A 10565-nucleotide genomic window follows, 5' to 3' on the forward strand; every position below is an offset into this window, starting at 1 on the left:
GGCCTGGGAGGGTGGAGGGGGCTCTTACCAGAAGCAACTCAACCTGTAGTTTCCGGGTTCCTAGCCTTTCCATCCTGTCGTTCTGTTATCTGTAGCAAGGTTTTTATTTTAGTTGGACTTCCTCTGTTCTCCTGAGCCTACACCTGGGCTAGTTTCTCTTGCCATCTGTTGGCAGACTCAGAGAACACCTATTCCGTGTAATTTTAGCCTAAGTGAAGCATAATGGAGAGAGGAATCCACTCACTGGTACACAGCACATCCCAGGACCCAACGGAAATGAGCCACAGAGCGTCTGCTGCTCCCTCTGCCGAGTCAGGTGGAGGAGAGGTGGCTTGAGTTTGTGAGGGGAGCCCAGATTTCCAGTCCCAATCCTCCCGCCCAGATTTTGCCGCCAAAGGACTAGGCAGCCTGCAGTGAGCTGGTTTTCTCCTCTGGGCCTCGGTTTGCCTAGTTTGTCAGTGAGACAGACGCTCCTTGTTCTCCTGTTGTGCCTGTCTTCAGGAGCCTAATGGATCTTAAAATCCCTTCTCTTCCCTCAGAGCTCTTCCGGGCAGTGTCAGCACAGTTATTGGATGCCTGCTGATCAGAGGGCTGCCCGCCTGGACTCATCAGCCACCAAACTGGATTAATCGCCCTGGGATTGGGCTGATCCACCCCTGGATTGGGGTCATTAGTGCCCTGCTTTGAGAGCCCGCTGCAGCATAGTTAGGCACTGCCCAGGAAACCAGATTAGGGAGCCATGATGAGTGTCCCCTTGGGCCACTGGAGAGCATTCTTAAAGTGTAGCAGCTGGAAGAACGTCTTTGGATCTCCCCGCCTGTGGGTGAGAACCCCAGCATGGCTGCTTTTTCAGTCCAGGATTTGAGGTGTCATTTGGGGAGCTACCATGTAGAAACAAGGTCACTAAGTGTTCCCTAGAGACATCAGGATTAGCAAGGAATTATGGCAGCTAGAGGTCCTGGAACTGCAGTTTTAAATTTATTTATTTACTTATTTATTTTTGGCTGCTTTGGGTCTTCGTTGCTGTGCGCAGGCTTTCTTTAGTTGTGGCCAGCTGGGGCTACTGTTCGTTGCAGTGCGCGGGCTTCTCCTGTTGCGGAGCACGGGCTCTAGGTGCATGGGCTTCAGTAGTTATGGTGCCAGGGCTCAGTAGGTGTGGCGCACGGGCTTAGTTGTTCCATGGCATGTGGGATCTTCCCGGACCAGGGCTCGAACCCATGTCCCCTGCATTGGCAGGCAGGTTCTTAACCACTGCGCCACCAGGGAAGTCCCCTGGAACTGCAGGGGGTTTTTGTTTTGTTTTTTTGCGGTACACGGACCTCTCACTGTTGCGGCCTCTCCCATTGTGGAGCACAGGCTCTGGATGCGCAGGCTCAGCGGCCATGGCTCACGGGCCCAGCCACTCCGCGGCATGTGGGATCTTCCCGGACCGGGGCACGAATCTGTGTCCCCTGCTTCGGCAGGCGGACTCTCAACCACTGCACCACCAGGGAAGCCCGGAACTGCAGTTTTAAAAGCAATTCCTGTACACCTGAAACTAACACAACATTGTTAATCAACTATACTCTGATATAAAATTTTAAAAAAAAACAAAAGAAGCAGCAGCAATTCCTGCATTAGGAAGCAGTTGTGTCAGGCGATGACTGAGGTACATAAACTAACTCTACCCTGATTTCAGATTCGGCTGTGACCCCACCTTTGTGTATTAAGCCTTTGGGAATGTTCCCTCAGCCCCAGTATTTACTCTGGAGCATCACATGGGTTCATTCCACTGAAGCATTTTCTAAGGAGAAGCAGCTGTGGGGTGGGATTCTGGCATGAGATTAAATCCTGGGAGTTTGGTGCTTTTCTTCTGAATTTTACTTGCAGCAGTGTCCTGCCAGGGGCAGTACTGGGCTAGCGGTGTCCAAGTGGATAGGCAAGCTGGGCATCCAGTGTAGGCTCTGCCAGGCCCAGGCTTCCATGGTGCCTGTGGCTGGGAGACTGTCTGTGAAGTGCTCTAAGTCTATAGGAGAGTGAGCGGTGTAGGAAGAGATGAGCTGCAGTTCAGTGGGAAAAGGTTGTGAGGCTCGGAGGAGAGGGGCCAAGAAAGGCTTTACTGAGGCCCAGGAGTAGCACCGGGCTGGGCCTACCCAAGCACATCCATGGGGTGGTCAGGGTTTCTCCATCATGGCACCATTGACATTTTGGGTTGGGTAATTCTTTTTTTTTTTTTAATAAATTTATTTATTTATTTATTTATTTATTTATGGCTGCGTTGGGTTTTCGTTGCTGCATGTGGGCTTTCTTTAGTTGCAGCGAGCGGGGGCTACTCTTCATTGCGGTGCGCAGGCTTCTCATTGCGGTGGCTTCTCTTGTGGCGCACGGGCTCTAGGTGCGCGGGCTTCAGTAGTTGTGGCTCACGGGCTCCAGAGCGCAGGCTCAGTAGTCGTGGCTCACGGGCTTCGCTGCTCCGCGGCATGTGGGATCTTCCCGCACCAGGGCTCGAACCCGTGTCCTTTGCATTGGTAGGCAGATTCTTAACCACTGCGCCACCAGGGAAGTCCCTGGGTTGGGTAATTCTTCATCACGGAGACCGTCCTGTGCGTTGTAGGATGTTTAGCAGCATCCCTGGCTTCTACCCACTAGATGCCATGGCACCCCTCCCTCTAGTTGTGACAACCAAAAATGTCTCTGAATATTGTCAGATGTCCCCTGGGGACAAAATTGCTCCTGTTGAGAGCCACTGGGCTAGAGAGACAGAAGATCACAGCCAGAACAGCCACTGGTCCCGAGGGTGGAAGGTCTTGTGTTCTGTGTTAGGGAGTTTGGAACAGGGAGGGGTGTGACAGGCTGTGTTTTCTTAGGAAGCCGGCCTGGGCCATGTGGATAAGAGATTGACGCAGCCTTAGTCAAGAATGGCAGCCTTAACCACGAGGGAAAGGGCCAAAGACACTGCAGGGGCAGGACTTGTGCCGGAGTGGATGTGGACAGTGGGTGAGAGGGAGCTGCCTGGGATAACTGAGGAGTCTCTCTTGAGGGTCTGGGTGGATAGACTCAGGGTCGGGGTAGGAAGGGAGACAGTGTGAGGTTTTTGGTTCATGTAGGACTTGAGAGGGAGCCAGGGTGCTCATGGTCAGCACATCTGATGCTCTGTGGTTCTTTCTTCCAGACTCCCAAGACAGCGGGGCTGCGACCAATGGAAAAAAAGGACATTGCAGTAGTGCACAAGCTCCTCACCCAGTACCTGAGGCAGTTTCACCTCACGCCAGTCATGAGCCAAGAGGAGGTGGAACACTGGTTCTATCCCCAGGAGAATATCATCGACACTTTTGTGGTGGAGGTGAGTGGGGAGGGGTGTTCTCTCCACCTCTGCCCGGTTGGCGGGGAGGCGTCCTCCCTAAGTGGCTGGAGTCCCCAGCCTCAGTGACTGAAGAGCGATTGATGCGAGTGTTGGCACCCTAGACTTCCTTGACCATCCGTGCTTGGTCCCCACTAAAGACAGGAAGTTTGTAGCTTGCGTTGGCTAAGGTGAGCCCTTGGGGACCTGGTGTGAGCCCTTCCTCTCCCCCTCCCCCATCCCCACTGGTGACTCCTAGTAGAGAGAGCTGAGCCCCTCTCGGTCAGGTGAGCCTTCGACTCCCTGCCTGTCCCCGCTTGGTCTGGCGCCGGCCAGGTGTGCTGGGTCCTGGGAGCTGTGAGAAGGCCCTGGCACCACAGGGGGGGAAGGATCATGGCAGGTTCAGCCCATAGCCCCCCCTGGATTTTCCTTCCAGCTCTGTCCTCAAGTTCCCTCGGCCGTGTGTTTTCTCCCCCGTGCATATCCTGTTTCAGTTTCCACCCATTCATCTAGAGCGGCAGAGCTGCCTGAGGGTGGTGGAGTGCAGTAGAAAACATTTTATTCCCAGGTTGCAGGAACCCTAGGAACCCTGTGCCCATGTGACACTGCCTTCTTCCTATTGTCTGCCCTTCAGAATGCAAACGGTGAGGTGACCGATTTCCTGAGCTTTTATACACTTCCGTCCACCATCATGAATCACCCGACCCACAAGAGTCTAAAGGCTGCTTATTCTTTCTACAACGTTCACACCCAGACCCCTCTTCTAGACCTCATGAGCGACGCCCTTGTTCTCGCCAAAATGGTGAGCAGCAGATCAGAGGGAAGGGGCCGTGGGGCGGTGGTGAGCACGGCTCGCAGGTAGCTGCCCACAGGCTGGGGGCTTTGAGGCCTCCTCCCCATCGTGCTCCACCAGCCTAGCACTTTTCAGCCAGCAGCTCAAAACTAGGAGGGAGCAAGGAGCACCCACACTAAGTGAAGGCAGTGAACTCCTTCTGATTTATTTCAGTGAGTTTTGTTCTCACGGTAGGCACTGCCAAGGAGCCTGAATAGCCAGGCCTGCTCGGGGAGTAGAGGTGTTCTCCTTACGACCTCCCCAGTGTGGGAATGGGGAGATTGGTGTCTGTTGCTGTGAGTCATTGGAGCAGCTGACAGTAGAGCATGGGGGGAGGGGCCCGGGCTTCTCTTACACTGGAGAGGTCTCCAGGCAGTCCTGCCCCATGGGTTCTGCCTGCGCCTGGCCCAGCCCACTGTGCGCCAGCTGAACAATGACAGGCCAGTCGCTGCCCTGGGAGAGCTTCTTATCAAGTTGGTGAGATTTAGGAAGTGTCTGTTGCAGCCTCAAAGCAGCATATCAAATGTCGTAAAATCCCTCGGTGCACAGAGGCCTCGGAGTTGGAATGTCAGGGAGTGAGGGAGCAGTGCAAATGCCCAGTGGCTCATGGGAGTCAGCTTTTCAGAGGAAAAGGTTCAGGGCTTGGTCTCCAGAGAGGGCTGTGGAAATTACGAGAGTGTTTCAGGGACGTGTAACAAGGAACAGTGGGAGTGGTGGCCTGGACACTGAGTACACAAGTGTGTACTGAGGCGCACACCGAGGAGAGGCTGGGTTGGGTGCTCAGAGCATCGTAAGAACCACCACCAGAGAGCGGGGTGCTGGCCGCAGTCTGGATGTAACATGGAAGCAGCAGGAGCTTCTGAAGGAAGATTGCTCCCCTGGCCGCCTGTGGATGGTTTTGATATCATAGAAAAGGGCAGGAAGGTGAGGTAGCTTTCACCTGTCTTCACCTGTTCTTGTCTCTCCCTGCTGCCATGCAGAAAGGGTTTGACGTATTCAATGCACTGGATCTCATGGAGAACAAAACCTTCCTGGAGAAGCTCAAGTTTGGCATAGGGGACGGCAACCTACAGTATTACCTTTACAATTGGAAGTGCCCCAGCATGGGGGCAGAGAAGGTACGTACGCGCTAGGTGCCGCCTCCCACCGAGCTCCCTCGCGGTCAGGCCCACGGCTGGGCCTGTGTGGGTCAGGGAATTGGCGTCTCCAACGGAACCAGGACCTCGGGTCTGGGTTCCAGCATCAGTCTGGACCCTTGAAAAGTCCCTCCCTCTGGTGACCAGACTAGGAGGGTCAGTATTCTCCTTTCAGCAGCTGATGTGAGGGTGGCAGAGGGCATGGACCCTAGAGCCATGCAGAAGCAGGAAGGTTGTCTCCAGCCTCTCCTCCCACCCGGTGAGCTACCTCATCCAACTGGGGGCAGGGCTTCAGGACCGTCCCAGGACACTGTGTGAGTCACGTGCCCCTGGTCAGGCAGGAAGGGAGAGCCTGAGGACCTGAGGAGGTTTTCCTCTGCTGGGCTGCTGCCCTTATCCCAGTGTGGCCCTCCCTCCTCCGCCAGCTCCAAAAAGCAGCTCAGGGCCATGGGGGTAGCTGGTGTTTACGGGATGACTGACAGGTGAGGGCAGCCTTGTGCCCAGTATTCCTCAGGCTGCTGCAGCTGCTTTCATTAAAAGATCTGATGTATAAAGCATCAGAGGAGGTTGGGTGAGAGCCCCGGGCTCGCCGTGAGCCTGCTCCCTGAGCACGGTGGCGCTCTGCGGGCTCCACCAGTCATTGGGACTGCAGGACTGGGCGGGGGAGCGGGAGAGGCTTTGGACAGCCGTCACCTCAACTCTGCCTCTCCCCCCTTGGCTCTCCTAGGTTGGGCTGGTGTTACAGTAACCAGTTGCCAGTGAGATTCTGGATAAAGCCACTGAGAGTTCAAACCAGGAAATGGAGCCCTACCACTTGTTGGTCCAATTTTCACAAACGTGAGAATCCCTGGCAAAGGGACCAGAACTGAACTGGCTTTACAAACCGCCACTGAACTTGATGATTGTATTGCAATGGCGTAGGCTGCGTGATGTCACCTCTGGCCGTGTCTCTGGTCTCCCTGTTTTCCAATTAATCACATCATTATGCAGCCGTGATCAAGGGAATGTAACTGCTGAAAACTAGCTCGTGATTGGCATATTATGGAATTAACGGGTGAATAATAAAAGTATATATATATTATATATATATATATATATAAATATTTTAAATATCTTTCATGTTCCAAATGTACAAGGATGTTTGGTCTCTAATGAAAAACTGAATCCAGATCATTCCTCAAAATTAGAACCTCAGGCCAGTGCCAGACAAACACATTGGTACAATGAATTGTTTCCTTGTGAAAGCAGGCATTGACTTTTCTTGGGGGAGCAGGAGAAAGAGGATGTGGGGAATATTATCTAGTTCCCCTCTGAATCAGCTGGAATATTGGCTTCGAGAAGGCGGGGTGGGGTGGAAGGGCTGTGCAAGCTTTGGGGAGAGCTCGGCTCTCTTAGAATGGCAGGTGGAGTCCTGGCTGGGGCTGACTCAACTCGGAGGTTTTCCTGCAGGGGCCACTCCTTTTCTGCATCCTGAACCTGGGCAGCGGGGATGACCTGTGGAAGCGGGTTTCATGAATCAAGTCCCTCTTCCAGTCCTCTTGGCCTGCTCCCTGTAGGAAGTCATCCTGCCAACTGATTTTTAAATCAGGGCTCATTAGCCAGCTGTTGCCAACCTTATGTTATGGGGATAAGTCCCCTGTGAGATTATGTTTTTCCAGTGCCTGGGGTGACTGGCAGTTTGAAGGGGACCTTTGACCTCCTTGTAGCATCTGGATCGTTGTGGAGACCACATCAGCGCAAATCCTGCTTAGCTCATCTTAGAGCAAAGAGCCAGGAGGACCCTGATGCCCCCAGGGTGGTTGGGCAAGGATGGCGTGGGGCCGATGATACCCAGATCTCCAGCCACCAGCCCTTGGCCTGTGCCTTCCAGCCCATTAGCCATCTCTCATGCTCCTTTCCAAGACACACAGCCTGCGAGTAGCGGCAAGGAGTGGTGGCTGGACGCTAATCTGGACTTGGCGACAGAAATGATTTCCTGTTGTCGTTGTCTGAGTCTGATTTTCACTGATGGTGTTTTGTGGGTTTTTGTGGTGGTGGTGATGGTTGCTGATGCTGCCGGTGGCCCCCAGAATAATGGAGTCTCTGGTCGCATGGCTGTCACGTAGGCATTCCTCAGTTGTGCTCAGCCAAGTGGCCTGGGGAGGATTGGGCTGTGAATTGTCAGCAGCAACCCATGTCCAGGCTTCTATGTAAGTTTTGCTCTAGGAGGAGGTAAATGGTGTGGGGTGGGGTGCTTTCACCTGGCTGCTTTCACTTCTCAGCTACTTGTAGAGGGAAGGAAGCCTTAGCTCGCAGGCCTGTAGGGCTGTGTTGCAGGCTGTGGGCTTTGGTGAGATATGCCAGAGGCTGATTCTGCAGGGTGCCCAGAGCTGGAGGGAATCGTGTGCTTGGGATGGGGCTGTTCTGCCCCTGCACACGCAGGGGTGCTGCCAGCTTCCCGCAGATGGCTGCTGGAGCCAGCAACTCCACTGATTGGCTTTTCATCAGAGGCCTCTAGGGGCCTCCCTTCTCCTTGTCGTCACTGTGCTGCAAACTGCAGGCACTGATCATGGCTGACCTTTGACTCCTTGACTCCGAGATGCCCAGACCAAAGAAACTGCTGTTCTTAGCAAGGTGTGCACTGCATTCCACGGACGGTGGGAGTCGGAGAGGCAGGGCTCGCCCCACAGCCATCGGACACACAGCACCCCAGGGCCCAGAGCAGCCTGCCCTGTGCAGGCTTCTAAGGATGTCAAAGAACAGAGTGCTGCCCAACTCTCCTACCTTAGGCAGCACCTGGGACTTGGAAAAGCTCCCTGTCACAGGCTTGGTCAGCTTGGGGCCAGGTCCCAGCCTGAGCTGCCTCTGAAATTCAAGGTGCACGACAGCGCAGGGAGTGAGCTTTGCCTTGGTGACTGAAGTCATGGAATGGAAACTGTGAGGCCCGTGCCTGCTCTGGAAGAAACAGATTTCCTGGAGAGGTCCCAGTGTCTCCCTCCAAAACCCTGCGACTGCTCCTTGGACTCTGCCGTTGTCTCCTGGTAGGGACCCTGCCGCCTTCAGCACCAGGTCTGCGGGAGTCGGCTCGGTGGCTGCTGTTAGTCTCCTTTTTGCCCAAACAGTCCCTGGGTTCTTCATGCAACTCGTTCCAGGACTTCAGGTCAGAGAGCTCAGAGAGGACCAGTGCTTGGGGTTTGGGGCCTTGCAGGATGGTGGACCCGTGGCTGGCTTGAACCCAATGAGGGAAAGGCCCCGGGGCCTCCATACTCATCCGTGGGGACCTGCCTTGGGCAGCTACTCTTGGTGGGCTTCCCGGGTGTGGTCCTTAACCTCTGCCTCCAGTGCTGGGCTCACAGACTCCATGTTCCAGATGTTCACTCCTGCCTTTGGATTGACTCTGCATTTGATCCCTGACCCTGTGGCACATTCCCACGGCCTCCTCACTCTGTAAGGAGAGAGCTGGGGAGAAAGGAGGCCTCAGCTCTGGACTGAGGTCAACTACGTAGGGCTCGTTTCCCCCACGCTTGCCCACTTCCGAAGACGCGGACGTCTGGTTTGAAGGCCAGCCCACACCAGGCTGCTTCAACACCTCGCGTTATGGACAATCTCAGGCCTTGCCTGCAGCTCCCTTCCAACTGCCGTCACATACTTGCTGAAGCCCAGGGTGGGTGTCTTGAATTCTTTGCCCAAAGATGACCCAGAGGCCTGGATAGCTTCACAGAGCTACAGCCCGGGAGAGGGTGGTGTCAGGCCGGGGTGGGGGGTGGGGCAGGAGCATATTTCTGGCCGGTGCCTCCTCACCCAGGGGCAGCCTTCTTGAGACCTGGCCTGCCTGCCCCAGAACCAGAGAGCCAGGGCTATGGTTTACTAACTGCAAGGTGACGGCCAGCCTGCAAACAGACCGTCCCTAGGGACGTCATGGGGAAAATTTCACTCAATTCAGTGCAAAAATATTGACTGCCTGCCGGCAGGGTGCCACATCCAGGAACAGGGAAGCCGGAAGCTTCACCTTTCTGTCTTGGCTTTTCTCCAGGCTGTGGGAGGGGCATCCATTTCCGGGGTGGGGGGAGAAATGCCAAATGCATTGTTGTTCTGCTTGGTACATCTCACTTGTTTCTAATAAAGGAAGCAGCTGAACAAAACCCTCCCGCCCTCCTGTATTCCTCTGGTCAGCAGGTGGCAGTGGAACCAATGCAGCCCCCGGCCTGGGCTGGAGCCCTCTTGCTCTGCAGGGAAGGCCCTCGTGACCACAGCACCGGGCAACTTCTGAACACCTTCCTTTGACAAGGCTGCCCTTTCAGGGCCAGCTTGGCTCTTTGTCCCTAACCTCTCCCACCCGCCAGCAAGGAGCCGGTACTGGCTCAGGCTCCTCTGTGTAAGAGGAGCAACCAGGCTCAGCGCCAGCACCCTCAGTCCGCGTCAGCGTGGCTCCTCTGACAGAGGGCACAGGCACCGCCCCGCCCACTTGTCCAGATGCCACCCCTCCCCTTGCGGGCCAGCGGCTGGGTGGTTCTGTTGAGACACGGGGGTGCTTTTAATGCTGCAGGCCAGCAGGTCCCACTGAACCAGAAAGGTTACCAGGAAGGGCCTGAGAGACCGCATCTAGACTTCCTGTGTGTCCCCCCGCCCACCCCTTCTTTTCCTCTGGACCTTTTCATCCATTCCCCCCATGGCTGGTGCCACCGAGCCCCTTCCCAGGGAACCTGGGCCCTGAGCGGCACCCTGAGAGGACACAGGATCTGCCCCTGGGATCATCCGTGAGGCCTTCTCCCAGTCCTCCCAGACCCCCACCTTATGTCTCTCCCCAGCCTCGGACCAGCTGACTCCAGCTCCTGAAAGCGGGCCTTCGGGCCTTCGCTCCCGTCTTAGGTTTGGGCTGGGAGAACACAGCCCTGTGGGTGGTCTCCACCCAGGGGTCTCCAGAATTACGAGCTGTGTTTCTTCTTTGCCCCCAGCTCCCATAATCAGTTCCTGTCAGCTTTTTTGCCTTAAAGACTCTCGCCCTTTGAAGGCTATCTTCCCAGCCTTCGGGCGCTTCTCCTAGCAGTAAACCCTTCCTCGGCTGCACCAAGCCAGAGACGAGAAGCAGAATGGGGGACTCAGCCGGGACGCCCGTGTCCAACTAACAGGAGCCCCAACCCAGGCCCTGCGGGGACCGGACAACTCGCAGTTGCCCTTCATACCCCAACACTGGACCTGGCCTCACCGTGCCCCCAACCGTGGGACTGCAGTTTGGCCGCCTGCCTCTCCTGACAGCCGTGAGTGTTGTGTACCAAGGCCGCCCAGCCCATTCCTTCAC

The 10565-nt window shown here is 55.5% G+C and overlaps 1 protein-coding gene across 1 annotated transcript in view; it reads left to right on the forward strand.

The window, feature by feature from the left end:
• NMT1 (N-myristoyltransferase 1) overlaps positions 1–6397 on the forward strand; it is a 30435-nt gene extending 24038 nt beyond the window's left edge. The window contains exons 9-12 of the mRNA XM_007455137.1: positions 3152–3322; positions 3954–4121; positions 5132–5269; positions 6015–6397. Coding sequence (XP_007455199.1) covers positions 3152–3322; positions 3954–4121; positions 5132–5269; positions 6015–6035 — 498 coding nt within the window. The 3' untranslated portion in view covers positions 6036–6397. The remainder of the gene's footprint in view (positions 1–3151; positions 3323–3953; positions 4122–5131; positions 5270–6014) is intronic.
• Positions 6398–10565: the final 4168 nt, after the last annotated feature.

This window comes from Lipotes vexillifer, unplaced genomic scaffold (genome assembly GCF_000442215.2).
Source record: "Lipotes vexillifer unplaced genomic scaffold, Lipotes_vexillifer_v1.1 scaffold1639, whole genome shotgun sequence".
Lineage (NCBI taxonomy): Eukaryota > Metazoa > Chordata > Mammalia > Artiodactyla > Lipotidae > Lipotes > Lipotes vexillifer.